A 24,033-nucleotide genomic window follows, 5' to 3' on the forward strand; every position below is an offset into this window, starting at 1 on the left:
TCATAAATATTGGGAACATAAATATGATATATCAAGTCAAAGGTCAAATACTTAAAGGTGGGGTAGGTAAGTTTGAGAAACCGGCTCGAGATACACTTTTTGCTATTGTTCAGTCAGGGTTTTAAAGAGCAGAAAGACACAGAAGGCAGGCGAGCGATTGCAGCACTTCAACACCAACATATTTATTCAAGGTCTCACAGATACAAAATAAGCTTTTCTGTTTTTTCAGAGAATAGCATTTATTTTTTATTTTTTTTATTTATTTTTTGACTTGCATGAGGTAAACAACAATATATCCAGTGACGCAGAACGATCCGCATACACACACACACACACACACACACGGGGACGCAGTGTGTTGGTATTTTCTGCAGGTGTGTGAGGAAGGGAGGGGAGCTACAGAGAGAGCAGGTAAACAATCACACGTCCTCCTTTTACACACCTTTCCATCCTTCCCACCTGCTTTGAAGCCATCTCTACTTCCTCTCTGAGACACGACGACCCGACAGGAAACACATCTGGATTCCTGATGTTTAAATATCACATTCACCCGGCGCAGAGGTTGCATTCAGGGTGGCTGTTTGCATTTAGTACTTTTAATTATATCCTGCAAAGACAAAGCTGGGAAAGACATCTCTTTGGATAACTTGGTTTTATTTCTTTCAGTTTCTGGCAGCTTTATCCTTTGTTAATTTAACACGGTCCTCTTTTGCTGAAAGAATAAGACACCATGCTTATTTTTTTAACCTCTTTTTTAAATATCTCAATTATTTTTGCTTTTATATTAGCATTAAACGCAACACTCCTGTCCCTGAACACATCACCTCTGTGCCACAAACGTATAGCAATCAGACACAGCCTTTCTGACTTTAAAGCCGTCCCAAAAGTAAGATGTTTTTTGACACCAGGCGGGCGGACGGAGAAGCACAGCGTCGTTCTTCATCGTGAGAATCATCATGGTGGAGAGGAGGAGGAAGAGGAGGAAGAGGAGGGCGTCACTGAGGCAGAGCTTTGAGGATGGCGTTGACCTCCTCAGCGACCGCCGTCAGTGCAAACTCAAACTGATCCTGCACACAGAATAAGGAGAAATAATTCACCCTTAAAACGAGCCTTTGTTTTGTATATTTCCTGTTTCCTTGTTTACGTGACAAACTCTGACCTTGGTGCGGACCATCCCCGGCCTCTGGTCCCGGACGTGCTCCAGAGTCGCAGCGATGTCGATCTCTTTCACACCTGCAGTAACACACACACACACACACACACACACACACACACACACACACACACACACACACACACACACACACACACACACACACACACACACACACACACACACACACACACACACACACACACACACACACACACACACACACACACACACACACACACACACACACACACACACACACACACACACACACACACACACACACACACTTTTTGTTTCATCTTCCAAAGCAAACTACAATGGTCTTAGATCTTGATTCTGCAGATCGATATTGATCGTTGATAATGAACGTGTTTTTGATCTAAATCAGGAGAAGTGCGTGATATCAATAAAGCTCACCTTTAGCCATGCGATTGAGAACCATGTCGATCAGGATGTACGTCCCAGTCCGGCCTATCCCGTCACTTTTCAAACAATATATAATAAAAATAATTAATAATCTGATTGCAAAAAGTCGTTAACGATGTTATTGCTGCTACCCAGTGGACTCGTGTGGTACTACGATGCCATATCAACGCACTCCATTTATCTCCATCATTTGAGTTTATCACTAAATTAAACGTCTTACTTAGTTTCTATTGATCCATGTTGTTGATGGATAATTCAGGATGTACCTGCAGTGCACGATGATGGGGCAGGACCGTCCTCTGTAGCACTTATTCACCTTCCTGAAGAGAGGAAAGCACAGCAATTTAAACAAATAAAAGATATTTACCTATTTAAGCTGGTGCATTAACTATTCCATATAAACATGGATGCTAGGTACATTATGCATTCTTAAAATATACCTGAGATCATTGCAGTATCCAAAACATGCACAGAACCACTTTACTTTACTTCTATGGCAGTTTCATAATTTACCTAGCATCTATGTTTATATATCAAACTGTTAATTATGTATATTTAAATTAAAACCCTAAGTAGTAAGCTCCAGGGACGGACAACCTCTATATTGTAGGTTTAGGAGATAATACATAAATATGAGGACTTTTTTCTGCCTCAGTGTTTGACTACTAAAGTCTCTTCTGTCTTAAAATAAAAAGTACGATTTGTCCACATCTCCACGCCCCCATACACGCACGCATTACTGACAACTGACTTGCTTAGCTTCGTTAAGTCCTCAGGTTTTGATAAATAGTCAATAAAAAGTGTTTTTCGGCGATGGACCTCCTGCTGCAGCCACATCAGTCCATGATCATTTTTGTGACTATGCAACTGGAGACACAAACTAGCTGCAAACCACAAGAATGACACAGACAGATATGTTCAAGTTTAACCAGCCGCTGACCTCCATCGCACAGGGAGGGGGAGAGGGAGGGGGGGTAGAGTAAGGGAGGGTGGGAGGAAACACTTTGGTTTCTGCGTCGTGTTTTTAACCCTCTTGTTGACACCTTTCTTTAATAAATACTCAAACCTTCTGGACGCTTTTGGACACATTTCCATTGTAATTCTGAACAACGTTACTCCTGCTTTAGGTTGGTTTCCCAACTTAGAAATAAAGTGGAACCGTATTTATTTTCATGGTAAATTCCTCGTGTTTCATAATGCATGACTTTGCTTTCTTTTAAGATGATTTCCCCCAGTTTTTAATCACTTTCCCCACATTGAAATCAGTTTAGATTCTCACTTTGAGCCACAATAGACTCCTATCTTGTGTGGAATAGGAGTCCTTTACGTTTGATTTCATTACAGTAATTTAAGTAAAAGTATTTCAATATGAGTTTAGCTGCAAAATAATGTAGTTTTTGTTGCAGCAATATTTCTGTATCTAAAATTTAAAACCCTCCGGCAGCTTTACAGGTTATTTTATTGGCAGTTACTGGTTAAGGGTCTTCATTTATTGATATTAAAACCGCAATATACCGTATTTAATTGCGTCTTAATGTACATTATTACTTTCATATTCTGTTCTTGTACATATCATATTCTATTTACATGTATATAGACTTTTTGCACTACTTTTTATTCTGTATTTTATTATATATGTTGCATTGTTGGAGGAGCTCAGGTCAGACGAATTTCATTTCCATTTCTACACTGTAGCTGCTGCTGAGCACATGACTTGAATCTTTGAGTAATGCAGCTGCTTCTTCCGTCAGTCTGCATGCTTTTGTACCAGATTACGGGATGTCTCAGGTTAGTTTGTGGAGGCGGTACCTGCGGAAGTCGAGCAGCGGGCGGGTGGCGGGGGGGATGCCCTGCGCCGGCCAGCTGAGGAAGTGGAATTGAGTGAGGGTCCGGGTCTCCTGCGTCTGGACGTTCTTCAGGTAGAAGCTCCGCACCAGGAAGTCGTTACACCAGATGTGCTCCGACACCAAGTTCACCTGGAGAAACACCATCAGACAAGTAGTGGAGGACAAATACTTTGTTACTGTACTTAAGGTATCTGGTATCAGTACTTTACTCCACTACTTATTACTTCTTACATGTTGAACTCAAATACCTGTACTTTCTACTTCTTCCATTTGAACACAAATACCTGTACTTTCTACTTCTTACATGTTGAACCCAAATACTTGTACTTTCTACTTCTTACATGTTGAACACAAATACCTGTACTTTCTACTTCTTACATGTTGAACTCAAATACCTGTACTTTCTACTTCTTACATGTTGAACCCAAATACTTGTACTTTCTACTTCTTACATGTTGAACTCAAATACCTGTACTTTCTACTTCTTACATGTTGAACTCAAATACCTGTACTTTCTACTTCTTACATGTTGAACACAAATACCTGTACTTTCTACTTCTTACATGTTGAACACAAATACCTGTACTTTCTACTTCTTACATTTTGAACACAAATACCTGTACTTTCTACTTCTTACATGTTGAACTCAAATACCTGTACTTTCTACTTCTCTCATTTCCCAAACAGGCTGGTTCCTTTAGTCTGAATGTGTGTTTGGTGGCGTGATCATTATTATTTAGAGTCATTGCGTGCCTATTGATTTGAACACGATCCGTGTATCCATCATTTCCTGGTCTTCTCTAAAGAAGAGGGACCAATGGAAACGTTGTCATGTTGCCGTTGGTCACCATGGAAACATTCATTAGCTAACAATGACATTATTGTTCTATTAATATAAAGGGAGGTCAGGTACTCTTTAAAACAGCTGCTAGTTATGGGTACTTTTTACTGAAGTACATTTCAAAGTTTTTACTTTCACTTGAGTTAAGAAGTTTAGTCAGTATTTTTAAACATGAGTATCTGTACTTCTACCTGAGTAAAGGATGTGTGTACTTTTGCCATTTCTGCCTCACACACTCACCTCGTAGATGTGGTAGAGGGACGAGCCCTCATCAGGCCAGTAGCGGTCACACTGTTTCTCCCCGTCTTCAACCAGAGCGCTCATCATCACGATCACAGTGCAGCCGTTCTCCCACACCATCTAAACACACACACACACACACACACACACACACACACACACACACACACACACACACACACACACACACACACACACACACACACACACACACACACACACACACACACACACACACACACACACACACACACACACACACACACACACACACACACACACACACACACACACACAGTACTTCTCCTGTATAAGTCTTTAGGTCACATCTCAAGTGCATGATGTACATGTTTAAATGTTTCAGTGTATGACAAGTTTAGGGATAAATTATATATATATATTAAAGGAACTGTAGCTTTAAAAAACCTGCAGGAAATATTACTGGAAGGTTGTGGCTCCGAACAAATGCATGACGGTTAACCAAAGATAAGACACCCCTCAGTTTGGGCTGACACTGCACTAATATGTGGAAAATGTAATAAGTATAATAATATAAATGATACATGAGTGATGGCCTCTCACCTGCCAGAAGTCGGAGATGGTGTGTGACAGCGGGCCCTGGGTGGCGATGTAAGCTGGCATCCGGGGGTCGTGCTCAATCTGAAGTGGAGCGGTTACAAAGGTCAGATAAAATGCAACTTTCGTGACGTTTTTTAAGACATACGGTGACTTTTGAAAACATTTTTGAAATATGATAAGACGAGAAGATAAGAAGTACTTTATGGATCCCAATATGGGAAATGTTTGTGTTGCAGCATCATAAAAAGACAAGGCACTGTACATTAGAGAAATTAAAAGAGTTTAAATAAACAATACAAAATGTAAACATCTCAATTAAAATACTACTACGACATTTGGTATTCATACGTACGATGGTGCTGGCGTTGATGTAGTCAGATCGAGAAGGGTTGACCTCCGCCTTCAGCTTCACCCTGGAGTGATCATCTGCAGGAACACAGGCACATTTAACCCTTCAACACCCCCCAGTTTGTGTCATGTGTTATGTGTAACGTTGCTGCCTTCTTGGCCAGGTCAGCATTGAAAATGAGATTGTATCTCAATGCTTTTATCTGGTTAAATACAAATAAATAAATGTATCTCTTAAAGGTCTCCTATTATCCTGTTTTTCATCACTATATCAAAGGTCTCAGACATATCCAGAGCCTGTCTCTGATTGGCTGAAACACCAAACAGATCATTGCAGTATTACCCATAATCCCCTCTGTTTCAGCCCTGTTTCAAAAGTGCTGATTCTCTGTATGATGAAAATAAGGAGCCCCTCCCCACGCCCCTGTGAGAGACATTTGGTTACAAACAACTCAATGGTGCTCTAGGAGGAGACTCAGGTGATAAGGTGTGTTGGGGGGGGGGGGTTACCTTGGTTGCTGATTGGCTAATGGTTACACAAGACAACACATCGTTATGACATCATCAAGTGGCCAAAATCTGATCAGCTCATTTTCAGACAGGTTTTTATAGAAATGGATCAAAAAGAGAGAGAATCTTTGTTCCTGAAACTTTCAGAGTCTCTTTCCACTGAGGGGACACATGTTGGTGTAGAAGAGGGGACACATGTTGATGTAGAAGAGACACAAAGAAGAGGGGACACATGTTGATGTAGAAGAGACATGGAGAAGAGGGGACACATGTTGATGTAGAAGAGGGGACACATGTTGATGTAGAAGAGACACAAAGAAGAGGGGACACATGTTGATGTAGAAGAGACATGGAGAAGAGGGGACACATGTTGATGTAGAAGAGACACAAAGAAGAGGGGACACATGTTGATGTAGAAGAGACATGGAGAAGAGGGGACACATGTTGGTGTAGAAGAGGGGACACATGTTGATGTAGAAGAGACATGGAGAAGAGGGGACACATGTTGATGTAGAAGAGACATGGAGAAGAGGGGACACACGTTGATGTAGAAGAGGGGACACATGTTGATGTAGAAGAGAAACGAAGAAGAGGGGACACATGTTGATGTAGAAGAGACATGGAGAAGAGGGGACACATGTTGATGTAGAAGAGACATGAAGAAGAGGGGACACATGTTGATGTAGAAGAGACACGAAGAAGAGGGGACACATGTTGATGTAGAAGAGACATGGAGAAGAGGGGACACACGTTGATGTAGAAGATACATGGAGAAGAGGGGACACATGTTGATGTAGAAGAGACATGGAGAAGAGGGGACACATGTTGATGTAGGAGAGACATGAAGAAGAGGGGACACATGTTGATGTAGGAGAGACATGAGGAAGTGGATTTGTCTCTCTGTTCACTCACAGGGGGCAGACTGGGCGCAGCGGTTCTTCTTGGCGTTGGCGTCGCTCTGGGCGATGGAGACGGCGCTGGGCTCGGCGGTGTAGCTGCACAGAGCCTCCCACTCCTTCATCAGACGGTCCTTGTTCCTCAGGTGGTCCTCCATGTAGGCCTGGGGGGCGTCACACACACACACACACACACACACACACACACACACACACACACACACACACACACACACACACACACACACACACACACACACACACACACACACACACACACACACACACACACACACACACACACACACACACACACACACACACACACACACACACACACACACACACACACACACTGATTAGACCTGTGCATGCCTCAAGAGCTGACCAGTATAATGTGTACTGACCAGTATGATGTGTACTGACCAGTACAATGTGTACTAACCAGTATGATGTGTACTGACCAGTGTAATGTGTACTAACCAGTATCATGAGCACTAACCAGTATAATGTGTACTAACCAGTATGATGTGTACTGACCAGTATAATGTGTACTGACCAGTATCATGAGCACTAACCAGTATGATGTGTACTGACCAGTATAATGTGTACTAACCAGTATGATGTGCACTAACCAGTATGATGTGTACTGACCAGTATAATGTGTACTGACCAATATGATGTGTACTGACCAATATGATGTTTACTGACCAGTATAATGTGCACTAACCAGTATGATGTGTACTAACCAGTATAATGTGCACTAACCTGTATAATGTGCACTAACCAGTATAATGTGTACTAACCAGTATAATGTGTACTAACCAGTATGATGTGCACTAACCAGTATAATGTGCCCTAACCAGTATGATGTGTACTGACCAGTATGATTTTTACTGACCAGTATAATGTGCACTAACCAGTATAATGTGCACTAACCAGTATGATGTGTACTGACCAGTATGATGTGCACTAACCAGTATGATGTGTACTAACCAGTATGATGTGTACTGACCAGTATAATGTGTACTGACCAGTATGATTTTTACTGACCAGTATAATGTGCACTAACCAGTATAATGTGCACTAACCAGTATGATGTGTACTAACCAGTATAATGTGCACTAACCAGTATGATGTGTACTGACCAGTATGATGTGCACTAACCAGTATGATGTGTACTAACCAGTATAATGTGTACTAACCAGTATGATGTGCACTAACCAGTATCATGAGCACTAACCAGTATAAAGTGTACCAACCAGTATCATGTGTCCGGTGGAGATGTCCATGTTGGCCTGTGCCGGCTCTTCACACCATGACGCGCTGCTGATGGAGCTCGGACTGGGCTGAGCTCCATCGCTGAACTGGGAGGAGACGCTGCTCACTCTGGAGTCTCCACCTCCTCCTGCTGATGCTCCTCCACCTGCAGCTCCTCCTCCTCCTCCTCCACTGGCTCCTCCTCCACTGGTTCCTCCCACTGCTCCCAGTGCGGCGGCCTCCAGGCGTCCGAAGGCTCCTTTGGAGGACATGTGCTGGCGACACAGGTCCTGGTGATTCAGGTATAGATGCTTCATCACTTTTTATATCTTATCATTATTTTTAAATGCAGAAATTAAATGCCGTGTAAGCCTTGAGAACCCTAAATCTCAATGTGTCTCAAAAGGAGCTCTGTTTCTGAGTTTTTCCTGGTGGACATGTTTGTAGTTCTTCCCTCCTTTCTAAAAAGAGCTCTGTTTTTGGCCGTTTCTCAATGTCGAGTAAAGCTGCTCCAGAGCCACTATTTCAAGCATGCTCGGTCATAGAGTGGCGCCAAATCACTGTTTAAATGTCCAGCATATATGCTACCAAGCAAGCCACCTCGACATTGAGACACGGCCTTTGAGTGTTGCAGGCGGACATGTTTGTAGTTCTTCCCTCCTGTCTAAAAAGAGTTCTGTTTCTGAGTGTTGCAGGCGGACATGTTTGTAGTTCTCTTCACCTGGTACTCCTGGTGGGTGAAGCTGCCCCCCTCCAGGCCCAGCTTCCTGGCTGCCAGGCGGTGGGCGTGATTCCTCAGACAGGCGATCGTCATGCCCGCCACCAGGATGCTGCCGATGATCGCCATGGCAACCAGCGTGGAGAACACCCAGCCGGAGGAGGGGCGGGGCTTAACCCGGGTCAACAGGGGCAACGCCATTCCATCATCGCTCTGGAAGTACATTAAATGGAGGATTTTTAAAACAGGTGGACTAATGTGTATAGACAGTAAGAGGAATTATGAAGGAGGAGAAGCTCCTCCTCCTCCTCTCTCCCCCCCCTTTCTCCTGGTGACCCCAAACTATCCTCCCTCCTCGAAGAATTGTCTCTCTTGACCTTTCGGACCTCCTCCTTCCTCTCTGTGGGTCTCAGGAATGTGAGGCGCTGTGTGTGTGTGTGTGTGTGTGTGTGTGTGTGTGTGTGTGTGTGTGTGTGTGTGTGTGTGTGTGTGTGTGTGTGTGTGTGTGTGTGTGTGTGTGTGTGTGTGTGTGTGTGTATGTGTGTGTGGTACCTGCTATTATAAAGGGGCCCCGATGGGGATCAGTGTGTGTGTAACAGAGGAAAATGGATGACTGCGCTACATGTGGTTCATCGCTTCAACTTTTTAAATAACCTTATATTTGCATTTACACAAGTAGAGTTGTATCTCTAATTTATGGAGCCAAAAGACAGATCATTTAACTTGTAAAAGATGAATACACGTCAATATGTCTGCCAAAGCTGTCACAATAACAGATAAGAGCTGCACAAATGATATAAATATCATTATACAAAATATAATGGTTGATTTTGGTCATAGAGAAAATAAAATGCTCAATAATAATTACTACATGCAATAAAAGTAGAACTAAGCATCAAAATGTCCCTTATTAGAATATTCCAGACACTATCTTTATGAAATAATTAATAAAAAGCACATTAAATCTCAATAAATTACACAAAAAAATGATTATTAAATTATATTTCTTTTAGGATATCAGACTTTTAGAACTGCAAAATAAATAAACTGTGCTCCTATGATAATAACACTTAATACGTCTTTTTCTAATGTTTTCACTCACCCACACGACTCCTCCTGACTCCCAGCTGCACTCACATGGACTCAGATATCAGGAGAGTGAAGTCAGACCGAATGAAAACAAACTGCCGGGATGGATTTTCAAAATAAAAGTCTATAAAACGTATTTTTCAGTTTAAAAGACGAATATCATGATTTTGTTTAACTTAAAGGGCACCTATCATGCTATTTTCAGGCCATAGCATGATAGGTCTCAGATATATACAAATATATAAAAAACATGTCTATGAAGTGTTTTGCTCAAAACACCAAACAGATCACCCATTCTAGCCATGCCTCATATTCCTCTATTTCACTTCCTGTTTCTAAAGTGCTGATTTGGGGTAAAAAGCTTTATCCTTGATGGAGCATATGTGTGGGCAGGAAAGGAGTGAGCAGAGAGTAGAGTAGTTGTCGGTTCTTGTTCAGTTTTCTTTGACTATCTGCCTCATCCTTTCAGACTTTCAGTTGCGCGCGCTACTAAAGAGACGTGTTACCATGGAAACCAAACAATGGTGTAGCTGTATTAAAGTCAGAGTGGAAACAGTCCTGAGTAAATCTGATTTTGTCAGAAATCGGGAGAAATGCGGGAGAAATATGACCCCGGGAGGAAACAGGGAGAGGGCAATGAAATCGGGAGGGTTAACAAGTATGCCGGCAGCTACTGTCTAAACTAAATACTGCCGTGATGAAACGCCATATCATGGATTATCAAGGATTATCTCTGAAACAGTATGGAGCTCAAAGGCTTTCTCTCTTGCCGGTTATACCACAAGGTGAGTTCCTTTTTACTTCCTGCTTCTTCACACACATGCTCTCCAGTACAGGTTAGCTCTGAGTGTTAGCGATGCTAACGTTAACACCGACCATATTACGTCCAAAACAGTCGGGCATTGTTTCTGATAGCAACTTTCTGATAGGGCCGTGGGTCCACATTTCAGATATGACGTCATATCGGACGCACATCTGGATCAGCTCCGTTGTTCCCCATTTTTAAAGATTTGGGTACGGAGGAAAAGAGAAGGTTTTATTTTCTGACGCTGCGTGAGTTCCCCGAGACACCGGGGACACACCGGGGACACACCAGGGACACACCGGGGACACACCGGGGACACATGGTGATGTAGAAAAGACATCACAAAGTGCATTTTGCATAATAGGTCCCCTTTAAAGTACTTTTATTCAATTACTGTAATTAATTGCAACTTTCTGACACCTTTGAAAACAAATTATTAATATAAATAAATTAATGATATGTTTTTTAATTGTCATTGGTGGTTAATGACTCAAGTATTGATACTAATATTATAATATTTAGACATCAGATTCACTTGGATTATATCATATTATTACTTATATTATATACTCTCATTTCCTCCGTGTATCCCCAAGGCAATCTGATTTAATTGAGTCTTCATCCCTCTCTAATCCCTCTTTCTCTTTTCCAATATCCTCCCTCAGGTACCCACCTCTCCCGCTCCGCTCTGCAGAAGGTGCTTCTCTGCCACTGCAGGAATCAAATACAAAAAACAGTGACTATAAAGTTTGTTTTTATGTTAATAATTGTGTGAAAACCACATCAGAGGACTCACCTGATTTCTCCGCCCCGTCTTCAGCCGTCAGGTTTTTGGGTCGGATCCTGAAGGAGAGCGCGGGTGCCACCGCACTGAGGAGGAAGAACACAACGACAAAACAGAGTTATAAATTAATATTTAAAGCAACAGTTTTCTGATGTTTAGTCTGTTTGTAACTTTTCTTACAGTATGCTACTATGAAATAAATTACACTTATTTTGTGTTATTATTCTGTGAAGACGAGCATAAGCTGAATTACAGACCAAAATAAGTGGATTTATTTTAGCTTATCACATTTGACACACACACACACACACACACACACACACACACACACACACACACACACACACACACACACACACACACACACACACACACACACACACACACACACACACACACACACACACACACACACACACACACACACACACACACACACACACACACACACACACACACACACACACACACACACACACAGAGACGTGTGTTAGTAACGTACCCCTCCTTCTCCACGTGTGCGGCCTCCGGGGGGAGCGAGACCTTCTGCTCTGCTTCAGGTTGTGGGGATTTGTTGGAGGAAGGTGGAGCAGACTTGTACGCCATTGCACCCTCTTTGACCTGAGGAAGACATTCAATGCATCAGCAGGTTTTTAACAAAGCTATTCCATACTTTGATTGTTCTTTTTATAGATTTCATGCTCACCTTCTTTCCTGCAGCAGCATCGTTCCCGTATGTATCTGAAAAGGAAAGAAAAGCACAATATAATCATCAACAAAGCCAGACAAATGATATGTAAATGTATATTGACATCATTTTAAATGCAACTCCTGGATCAATTGGATCTAAATATCATGCAAACATGTGATTGATTAAATCAGGTTCAGTATCACTCACACTAATAATAACTCTAATAATAAAATGCAACGACTTTCATTTCAGAAGAGACCAGAATCAGGTCATCAGTTTGTGCATGGAAACGGAGGCACTGGTTATAGAGTTTAAAATGCAAAAGCATGCAGGTATTTAATGCACCTCAAAGTACACATGCTAACAGAGGTATCAACTGTAGCTGAGAACATGACAGGATGTGTGATTACCTAGAAGAGCATCAGGACTGTTTGAGGCATATGATAGCTATGTGATTAACATGATGATTCAGCCTCTATGGAGAGAGACATATGACAAGCATGATCATTTCTGACGTGGAGCTAATCTGAAGTAAACATTGAATACTGCTTTCTATTCCTCCAGAGAAAAAGTCACAATTGTTGAGAAAAAGTTAGAATTTTGAGAAAAAGTCAGAGTTTTTAGAAAAAGTCTGACTTTTGAGATTTTTAGAAAAAGTCAGAATGTTGTAGGTATTAACTGACGGTGTTTTTTGAATGGTTGCATGCTGCAGTAAAAAGTGAGTTATATGAATAAAGAGTTCAGAGAGACCTTTGGTGAGCGTGCTGCTGAAGGAGCTCTTCAGCTGCAGCTGCTTCAGAGCGGCCGGCAGGTCCTCCCTCTGATCGGGGGATAGATCCTTCACATCCAGCCCGTAGTGATCCAGGAGCAGCGCCAGCCTCTGCAGAGAGCGCCCTGAAACACACGGTAACATGGGTTAGGGTTAGACACAGTGACACACAGTGACACACAGAAACACACGGTGACACACACAAACACACAAACACACAGTGACACACAAACACATGGTGACACACACAAACACACGGTGACACACAGAAACACACAAACACATGGTGACACACACAAACACACAGTGACACACAGAAACACACAAACACACGGTGATACACAAACACATGGTGACACACACAAACACACAAACACACGGTGACACACAAACACATGGTGACACACACAAACACACAAACACACAAACACACAAACACACAAACACACAGTGACACACAAACACATGGTGACACACACAAACACACAAACACACGGTGACACACAGAAACACACAAACACACGGTGACACACAGAAACACACAAACACACGGTGATACACAAACACATGGTGACACACACAAACACACAAACACACGGTGACACACACAAACACACAAACACACAGTGACACACAAACACATGGTGACACACACAAACACAGAAACACACAGAAACACACAGAAACACACAGAAACACACGGTGACACACACAAACACACAAAGACACACAGACACACACAAACACACAAAGACACACAGAAACACACAAACACACGGTGACACACAGAAACACACAAACACACGGTGATACACAAAAAACACAGAAACACACAAACACACAGTGACACACGGTGACACACGGTGACACACGGTGACAATCTATTTATTCATTTGGAAGAATTAAACTTTTTGAGAGTAGGGTAATCGAACACTTGCTCTGTGAATTTCTCTTTGACAATAATATATTTCTGGTTCATGTTTTGATGCACTTTTGCGGGACTTGTCATTTCTTTACTGTAAGTTAAAGATGTGATAACTTATTCAACTACATATTACATCTTTAACCTGAGTCTGGGGATCAAGTCTTCTTTATATAATAATACGTTAACACATTATAGTATGCAGTAGTACAATAGTTACCTGTATGTAAAAGTAGTAGAGGTATAAAGTAAGTCTAAATTGTGCGAGAAGTCGATGCTCTTATAACTGTTTTCTCATATCTCCAAAATGTGACTTTGAAAGATGATTTCTTGAATTCACATATTTGTTGTCTCCTCTCTCACCATCCAGTCCTGACAGGGCGTCATACTCCTCCTGCTTCTTCTTCTCTCCCTCCTGCTGCTTCTTCTTCTCTCCCTCCTTCCCCTGGTTCTTCTGCTGCTTCGTGCTGAGCTGGGACACCTGGGAAATGTAGTCCTCGCCGTAATCCAGCGGGAAGTCCAGCTCCGGGAAGAAGGACGAGGAGGAGAGAGAAGAGGGAAGTCCTGTAGCTCCTCTCTGGCGGGAGAGAGGCTGCACAGGGGAGGAAGAGGAGGAGGAGGATGAGGAAGAGGAGGAAGAGGAAGGGGAGGTGAGGTAAAAGGAGAGGAGGTTTTGGAGGAGCTGCCCGTCTGATTCCAGAGAGTTTCTGGAGCGAGAGGAGGAGGAGGCGCGGGGCCGATCTTCATCCAGAGAATTCAGGGAGCGCTCGTCTTCCTCCTGGTAGCCGTACTGCTGCTGCTGCTGCTGCAACACACACACACACACACACACACACACACACACACACACACACACACACACACACACACACACACACACACACACACACACACACACACACACACACACACACACACACACACACACACACACACACACACACACACACACACACACACACACACACACACACACACACACACACACACACACACACACTGTATATTATATTCTTTGCAAGCTCTTGCGGCGCCACATCAAATGAGGTCGGGGGGCTTGAGTTTGACCCCCCTGCAGTAGAGGATCAGAAGTTTTCCCCACCTTCTGGAAGGTGTAGGGGTCCGGCGGGGGCCTCTGCATGTGCACGGAAGATCGGGGGGGCTCCAGGATCATGTAGTCCACGTACTGCTGCATCATCTCGGGGTCAGCGAGGTCCTCCTGGACCCTCGGCTGCACGGGGCCCGGGAGCCTGGACACCCTGCGGAGAAAAGATTCAAGGCTTTATCGCCTCAGCATCTGAAGTCACAGGCTCCTCCAACAGAGCAACACATCGGTCAGGACTTAGAGCTAACAGAGTAACACATAGGTCAGGACTTAGAACTAACAGAGCAACACATCGGTCAGGACTTAGAGCTAACAGAGCAACACATAGGTCAGGACTTAGAGCGAACAGAGCAACACATAGGTCAGGACTTAGAGCTAACAGAGCAACACATAGGTCAGGACTTAGAACTAACAGAGCAACACTAAGGTCAGGACTTAGAACGAACAGAGCAACACTAAGGTCAGGACTTAGAACGAACAGAGCAACACTAAGGTCAGGACTTAGAACGAACAGAGCAACACAAAGGTCAGGACTTAGAGCTAACAGAGCAACACATAGGTCAGGACTTAGAACTAACAGAGCAACACTAAGGTCAGGACTTAGAACGAACAGAGCAACACAAAGGTCAGGACTTAGAACTAACAGAGCAACACATAGGTCAGGACTTAGAACTAACAGAGCAACACAAAGGTCAGGACTTAGAACGAACAGAGCAACACATAGGTCAGGACTTAGAACTAACAGAGCAACACATAGGTCAGGACTTAGAACGAACAGAGCAACACATAGGTCAGGACTTAGAACTAACAGAGCAACACATAGGTCAGGACTTAGAACGAACAGAGCAACACGTAGATCAGGACTTAGAACTAACAGAGCAACACAAAGGTCAGGACTTAGAACTAACAGAGCAACACGTAGATCAGGACTTAGAACTAACAGAGCAACACATAGGTCAGGACTTAGAACTAACAGAGCAACACAAAGGTCAGGACTTAGAACTAACAGAGCAACACATAGGTCAGGACTTAGAACTAACAGAGCAACACAAAGGTCAGGACTTAGAACGAACAGAGCAACACAAAGGTCAGGACTTAGAACTAACAGAGCAACACATAGGTCAGGACTTAGAGCTAACAGAGCAACACAAAGGTCAGGACTTAGAACTAACAGAGCAACACATAGGTCAGGACTTAGAACTAACAGAGCAACACAAAGGTCAGGACTTAGAACTAACAGAGCAACACGTAGATCAGGACTTAGAACTAACAGAGCAACACAAAGGTCAGGACTTAGAACTAACAGAGCAACACGTAGATCAGGACTTAGAACTAACAGAGCAACACAAAGGTCAGGACTTAGAACTAACAGAGCAACACAAAGGTCAGGACTTAGAACTAACAGAGCAACACATAGGTCAGGACTTAGAGCTAACAGAGCAACACATAGGTCAGGACTTAGAACTAACAGAGCAACACATAGGTCAGGACTTAGAACTAACAGAGCAACACATAGGTCAGGACTTAGAACTAACAGAGCAACACATCTGGAAGTCTGTGATAAAGTACCGTTTTCAATAAAGTTTTCTTACAGTTTTAGTGAATTCTCCTGAGGGTTAGAGGAGGAGACGGTGGGAAGGCGACTCAGCTCGCTGCCGATGATCTCCTGCGTCACATCGTCCTTCCAGGTCAGACCTGCACACACACACACACACACACACACACACACACACACACACACACACACACACACACACACACACACACACACACACACACACACACACACACACACACACACACACACACACACACACACACACACACACACACACACACACACACACACACACACACACACACACACACACACACACACACACACACACACACACACCAATGATTCATGACGTTTCAAATGGACTCACCTTGCCCCATCAGGTGTTATATGTTAACACATTAGATTATGTAGTAGTATAATAGTTACCTGCACCACAAACCACTGAGGTATACGTTGTTATTTGAGTAGTATCTCTGTTCTTGTTTTATGGTCCAGTGATATAACTTTTTCTGTTTCGTTATACCTTGTTTTTAATTATGTTCCTCATTTGTTCTGTAAAGCACTGTGCGCTGCGTCAGGCATGAGAGGTGCTATATAAATTATATATAGTATATATATAAAGTGTATTATTAAAATGGCCTCACCCTGGCCCATCAGGTCTTTGAGGACTTGCTGCAGTTTGTGCAGGGCGGACACGGACACCTGGTACTGGACGGGCTCCTGGTGAGGGGCCCGGCACCGTCCGAACAAACCGTCTGCACAGAGAGAGAGTGATGAAAACAACATGTCTGGAACATGGTGACATCACTCTGGAACATGGTGACATCACTCTGGAACATGGTGACATCACTCTGGAACACTTGAGACAATATAAAAACAACAACACGTCCGCTACTGTCTGTCACAGCACAACATCACAGTGACATCACTATGAAACACTGGCGCTCGTATTGGCTAGCGATCCGAGGTATTGTGGGTGATAAGGGGCGGGACGTCTCTAAGAGCTCGACCAATCAAAATAGAGCCGGCCAGCTGCACGGCTATTTACCACCAGATGGACCAGGAACTGCTGAAGGTAATATATGGGGTGTTACACATACGACTAAATATCCTGTGTGTGTGTGTGTGTGTGTGTGTGTGTGTGTGTGTGTGTGTGTGTGTGTGTGTGTGTGTGTGTGTGTGTGTGTGTGTGTGTGTGTGTGTGTGTGTGTGTGTGTGTGTGTGTGTGTGTGTGTGTGTGTGTGTGTGTGTGTGTGTGTGTGTGTGTGTGTGTGTGTGTGTGTGTGTGTGTGTGTGTGCGAAAGTGAGAGAGTGGGCTGTGGTGAGTCATCACCTCTGTCTCTGTTCATCTCTCATCAAACACACACACACACACACACAAGGGAGACACACAGTCGTCAGGCAAGTGATGTCACTGTTGTCATGGAGACGGCGAGGAAGGGGTGCGATTGGCTGAGAGCGTCTGACGGAGGGAGACCTTGTTTACGTTGCACTCTCGCTCTTTTCTCACTCTTTTGTCTCTTTCACTCCGAAACCCTCAACCTTCCTGCCGCCGTGGCGAAACCTCGTACAGAAAACTAGACGCTTTACCCACCCACCCACCCACACACACTCGGAATCTCAGATATCAGCTCAGACTGAACACACACTGAAATGCATTAGCTACGTCTGCTGAAACATCATATATTGTCATAGATTTCTGTTCAAAGCATTTCTTTTGCTCGATATAACAGTATTTGTTATTCAGTCTGGAGTTTGTTTGAGTTGTTGAAACTCACTACATTTAATTTCTTTAACACAGTCTACAACTAACTTAATTCTACTTAAATATCCCATGGATTAAATGGACATTACAGACGTTTAAGGACATGAAACGGGCCATTTCTTGCATGCAAAATGTAATTAGATTCATTATTCCAGAGGTTGAAGACAGATGTTTCTCAACCAAAAATGTATATTATTTTATATTATGTCTGGAAAATGTTTATTTTGCTCACACATTAAGGAGGTTTCAGGCTAGAAAAGGCTTTGAGTTTGTTTTGAACAGCGTCCTAAAAAGCAACCTGTTACTCCCTCTTTCCCCCACACACTGTCATTCCTACATTTCACCACATGCACTTCCGAGAAACACCCGGCATCAATAATTCAGCTTCAGTCTCCGAGGGCTGACACACACACACACACACACACACACACACACACACACACACACACACACACACACACACACACACACACACACACACACACACACACACACACACACACACACACACACACACACACACACACACACACACACACACACACACACACACACACACACACACACACACACACACACACACACACTTGTAATGACATCCTCCTCATGTTTGATTAGGCAGGAAGCACACGGAGGATCACAGAGGAGCGTTTGACGGACAGGAGACACGTCACACTTCCTGGAGCGTGTCTCTGCAGCTGGAGCGTTCTGCGATCGCTCGCTATTGGTCGATTTTTTGTTATTCTCGTCACGCTGCATTCAAGGTACCGTGAATACCAGCTTCCCACTGGGGGGGGGGGGGGAGCATTAGCGTTGCAGATGAGAGTACCTGAGAAGTTTTGATTTGGCTTCATGATGTGTGAAGAGAGAGAAGTGTATGATATGACTTGTTAGACCTCCTTACAGTCCCACTGTTCAGATCAAAAGTCTCTTTTAAAATGTTTCCATCGAGGTCTAAGAGCAAGCTTTATTTTGAAAGGTCATGCTACTTTGAATTCAGAAAGCATTAGACGTCTTTTGTACTGAATATCCGTTTTGTCCTTGATCTCTGTAGTAATGGAATAAACTAGAGAGGATAAAGGACGTCACATGTGTCCTTGTGTGTTGTATCTGTGTGTGTTCTCTCTTTCACATGCATTCATTATTTGCATGCAACTCAAAGCCCTGCTGCACCTGTTTCTTCATTGCTATCAAAGCTTTCCAAGGCAAAGAAAGTTAAAATAGCAGAATCCTTATCGTCGGACTCAGCAGGGAATGATGATTTAAAATGTTGATGAAGATGCGTCATCAAAGGGCTTTCATTGAACGCCCTGCGGCCAATCAGAAAAGAGTTTTGTTACTTTGCAAATGAACTGATGTGAATGCAACCAGATGCCCCTCTGTCCCTGGTTTCATGTTTATCGAAGGTTGGAGAAAAACTGGAGTTTCTGAAGGACGAACACTCACCATCGTTGCACAGCTGGTCTCTCGGACAGAGCTTCTTTTCAAACAAACACCCTGCAGACACAAAAGAAATACAACATGTCACTGAGAAACATTCATTGAACACAAGCCTCCTCTAACATCACACTTTTGCAGGTTTTCCGCCTGATTTTCCAGCTAAATGTCTCATTATTTGGCTCTTTTTATAAATAGTAGGCGGGTTCATGAATGTGCATGTCACTGAATATATGAGTTTTATATTTTACAGAATTTTAAACAACAACATTTTGTCGGATTAAAAGCAGAAATAGGTGGATATTTGAAAAGAGATGTCATGAGATAACATGTTTTATGCTTGCATTCAAATTAGGTTTTTATGGGACAACGATGTGTTGCTTAGTGATGGGAAAATATGTGTGTGTGCGTGCGTGCGTGCATGCGTGCTTGTGTGTGTGTGTGCGCGTGTGTATGTGTGTGTTACAGTTGACCTTCTCACAGGTCCTAATCTGTAGCGAGGCTGTAAATGGCAGCAGATGTGAAGCCGCTCCGTTCTGTGTGTTTCCTGTTGTTTGCGTTGTGTTTTCATCAAATTGTTATGTTTATAATTCACCTCGTCCTGTACACCTCGTCCTGTACAAACACCTCGTCCCTAAAATGTTACTGTGAGCAACGATTAAAAGGGAAAAACATCTCCTACAAATCAAGTCATTTCTGTCACTTCTACAGATCTGCTCGTTAGACAGTCAATTACACCACCCTCTCTCCTGATTGGTCGGTAATGATGTGTGGTATAACAGTGACATTAGGACAGGCTGAGGAAACACACACACTCTCCTGGAAACACACAACGAGGGGACATGAGAGGGGAGGTGTGTGTGGGCGGAGGACACTGATTAATCATCATGTGGACGGAGAAAATCTCTGTTTTAGAATATCTCTCCACCTTTAATGCAGACTCTGAATCTCCATCAAAGGTTTGAGTCAGGACTCAATTACTTAAGTACAACTATGAGGTACTTAGCTTTCCCTTTCCTGCAGTGTGTTATATATGTTTTAGTGCATGTCAATGGTCTGCAAAGCTAAATAAAGAGCTTTTTGGAGCATGGAGACCTGAACATGAGGAGAGTAGAGCCTCTGAGTCGAACACACCTTCAGGCTGGCGATCAAAAAAGTGCTGTAGCTTTAAGACGAGTCACATCCTGACCCAGAGTAAGATGCTACAGGAGAACACATTTGGCTTTTAGGAACAAATTAACACCATTTGGAAACTTCCACTCAGTGTTTCCTGTAGCTCTGTTTTTCCCTTTTATGCAACTTCTTCTCCACTTTGTTTCAGAGGGATATCATTCATTTTACTCCATTACATTTCATCCACAGCTTTAGTTACTTTTCATATTAACATGTGGCATCATTAACACATGATAATGTTCATTATAACGCACCTCTAAAGATTAAACAGAGCTGTTGAGGTACCAAAAGGTCAAAATAGCCAAAATAGTACAAAAAAGGTAAGAAAAAAAGAACCTAAATATTAAAAATAATTTGAATGCATGATTTTAACTTCTATTTGAGTATTTGCCATTCATGCATTGGTGCTTTTACTGCAGTCAATGAATCTAAATACTTCCTTGAAAACATGGAAGAGGTTAAATTAAGAAAATGAGTCTGACTCATGATCACCAGCAGAGCCGTTTGCCGTCCATTAACTGTGAGCCAGATTGCATCCAGTCATTTGTGCGTGTGCGTGCGTGCGTGTGCGTGTGTGTGATCTGTGGGCTGACGGAGGTTTTTTAAGCTGGGGTGAGTCAGACAGGCCGCAGAATATAATCAGACCTGCGTGGTGTTGAGCTGAGTGACAGCCAGTTATACACGTTATCACACACTGATCACTTCGATTGGAGCTCACTGCATAAAGGGAATAAAGGATCATTCTTATTATGTTAAAAACTCATCATCTGCTTTTTTTGGACGCCTACACACACCTTCCTACGGTCACTAATATCACAAGAGCACCAAATGCATATTAATCCGCCGATAAAAAAAGAGTGCCCAACGGATGCTATATTTCTTTCTGTTTATTTAAATAAAAACTACAGTTATCAGCTGTTTTTAATGTTAAGCCTTTTCAAAGAACAAGTGGATATTAATCCATCAATAAAAATAGTCCTCAGCAAAATCTCTATTTCCTCCTGTTTATGTAAATAAAAACTACAGTGATCAGCTGCTTTTTATTTTGTTGTGGAGCCTTTTTAAAGAAAAAACGCCTCCATTGGATTCCTTTGTTTCCGGGACATAGTGACATCACTATGTAACTAGCGCTTCTATTGGCTAACAAATTGGACGTGAAACGCCGTGACATCTCTAAGCGGTTGACCAATCACAACCAACCAATCAGAGCATGCCTGGCTGTGGCGTCAGACTGGTTGCTGTCCGTGGTGCTGAAACGGTTTCAAAAGCTTTTCTGTATTTTTCTTTCTTTTAATCTAACTGTGTCTTAAACACAAACACTCTAAATGATATTATCCATGACATGTGCCCTGCCTGTGTTATTCATCCTGATATTAGCTGCAGGAAATAATGCTAACAAGCCGTATAAATAGACTGTTTCTGGAGCTTTTACCATAACAACATTAAAACCAAGTATAAAATAACCATATACCCATGTTTGTATTACAACCCGCTAGCAAACCTTAAAGTGATGCTAAAATATTCCTAAGATTTAGTTTATTTACTGGCATTTAAAAATGTCCAAGTACATATATGATTGTATTTATTGAAGTGTCTCAGGGGGCTTAGGGGTCAGGGTGGGGCCCCTAAAGCTTTTGGCTAAGTCTGAGACAACATGTGCGATAGATGAGTATGAGGGTGTTTTCTATCATTTATCTTGTATCAAAAGTATTTTTGCGACGTTTCTTACAGTCTGAATATTATAAATAACGAGTTTTATCAATTCTTATTTAATACTGATTTTGCTGTGATATTTGTATTAAAACTATTTAAAAAATAGGCCTTTTCATGTGGTCGCTCCCAGCTGCATCTCATGGATTATCTTTCTCTTTTATGATCTTATATTGGCTCCTTGCAGACTCAGCATGTCCCTCTCTCTCTCCTGCTGTTTGCTTTCTTTTTCTTCTTGTTTTTGTTTGTTGCAGACTCAACAACATGATTCATCGGAGCAGACCCTCGGTCAGTGACGCACATGAGCTGTGCAGGAAATGCAACACATATAGCATCAAGTTGCCCACCTTACATCCATCTCAATATCTGTGTGCTGCTAGTGGTCATACATCGCAATTAACATCCCTCTCATAGAAATATGATATGTCTCTGTGTGATTAGCATCAGGACTCGAGTTTAGTAACAACATTATGGCTGGATCGAATAACTTGAAGCACATATTTTACACAAATCCTGCAGCTTATTTAAAGAAATGCAACACATATAGCATCAAGTTCCCCACGTTACATCCATCTCAATATCTATGTATGTGCTGCACATGGTCGCAATTAACATCCGTATTATTAAACATCATAGCCACAATGTCCATTAGCATCAGGACTCGAGTTTAGGAACAACATTATGGGTGGATCGAATAACTTAAAGCCTACATTTTCCACAAATTCCGCAGCTTATTGAAATAAATGCATCCATAATCTCACAGTTTTTACAACGTAATGATATAAATAAGATAAAAGCAGGAACATAACGTGCGTTAAGCTCGCTCCAAACTCGCGGATAACTACTTCCCATCGCAGGTGTCGTGATTTACGCGCCGCCCTGCAGCCTGCTCGCGGAGACTTCATTAAAATCAGACATAAGAGAATCATTCTCCATCAGCCTGCGGATCTCTGGAGCCTCTTACCGTGTCTGGAGGCCGAGCAGAGCCGACAGGAGGCGGTGAGAAGCAGGCAGAGAGCCGCCAGGAGACGCGGAGACCTCATGGTACACCCAGCCTGCACGTTCACCAGCTCCCCATGTCTGATGGAGAGGGAGGGAGGGACGGAGGGTGTGTGCGTGCGTGTGTGTGTGAGAGAGAGAGAGACGTGTTGTTAGGAAAAGGACCAGAGGAGGTGCCACACTGCAAGAAATACTGAAGGACTACAGCTATAGTGTGTGTGTGTGTGTGTGTGTGTGTGTGTGTGTGTGTGTGAGAGAGAGAGAGAGAGAAATGAAGAGTGAGATGTGTTGTTAGGAAAAGGACCACAGGAGGCACCACATTCACAGCTATGAAGGAAATAAAAGCTAATAAAATAATGAGAATGGTGGAAGACAGAACTCTATTGAACTTAAGTGAAAAAT

At 42.8% G+C, this 24,033-nt stretch overlaps 1 protein-coding gene across 4 annotated transcripts; it reads right to left on the minus strand.

The window, feature by feature from the left end:
- Positions 1-152: 152 nt before the first annotated feature.
- On the minus strand, positions 153-23,807 carry LOC307032795 (receptor-type tyrosine-protein phosphatase-like N). 4 transcript variants are annotated; one of them, XM_079671059.1, is made up of 22 exons: positions 23,597-23,807; positions 19,759-19,809; positions 17,192-17,302; positions 16,579-16,681; positions 14,984-15,140; positions 14,245-14,680; positions 12,941-13,084; positions 12,206-12,240; positions 12,002-12,120; positions 11,512-11,585; positions 11,389-11,426; positions 8,825-9,034; positions 8,106-8,393; positions 6,860-7,007; positions 5,442-5,515; positions 5,093-5,170; positions 4,511-4,630; positions 3,392-3,558; positions 1,849-1,902; positions 1,574-1,638; positions 1,160-1,233; positions 153-1,067 (listed from the first exon to the last, which is right to left on the minus strand). In XM_079671059.1, the coding sequence occupies exons 1-22, from the start codon at positions 23,673-23,675 to the stop codon at positions 996-998; spliced, it is 2,697 nt and encodes an 898-aa protein (XP_079527185.1). In that variant the 5' UTR covers positions 23,676-23,807; the 3' UTR covers positions 153-995. The 4 variants fall into 4 exon arrangements, with proteins under 4 accessions (XP_079527185.1, XP_079527184.1, XP_079527183.1 ...); XM_079671058.1 differs by having other exon boundaries at positions 14,245-14,683; XM_079671057.1 differs by having other exon boundaries at positions 14,245-14,686.
- Positions 23,808-24,033: the final 226 nt, after the last annotated feature.

The sequence above is a fragment of the Notothenia rossii genome, assembly GCF_949606895.1.
Source record: "Notothenia rossii genome assembly, chromosome: 3".
In the NCBI taxonomy this organism is placed as follows: domain Eukaryota; kingdom Metazoa; phylum Chordata; class Actinopteri; order Perciformes; family Nototheniidae; genus Notothenia; species Notothenia rossii.

Excerpts from the sequence above, each read along its gene's own strand:
- LOC307032795 (XM_079671056.1), bottom strand. The coding sequence starts at position 23,675 with ATGAGGTCTCCGCGTCTCCTGGCGGCTCTCTGCCTGCTTCTCACCGCC. Across the intron at positions 19,810-23,596 it reads CTGCTCGGCCTCCAGACACG|GGTGTTTGTTTGAAAAGAAG; the intron begins GTAAGAGGCTCC and ends TTGTGTCTGCAG. Across the intron at positions 3,559-4,510 it reads CCCTCTACCACATCTACGAG|GTGAACTTGGTGTCGGAGCA; the intron begins GTGAGTGTGTGA and ends GTGTTTCTCCAG.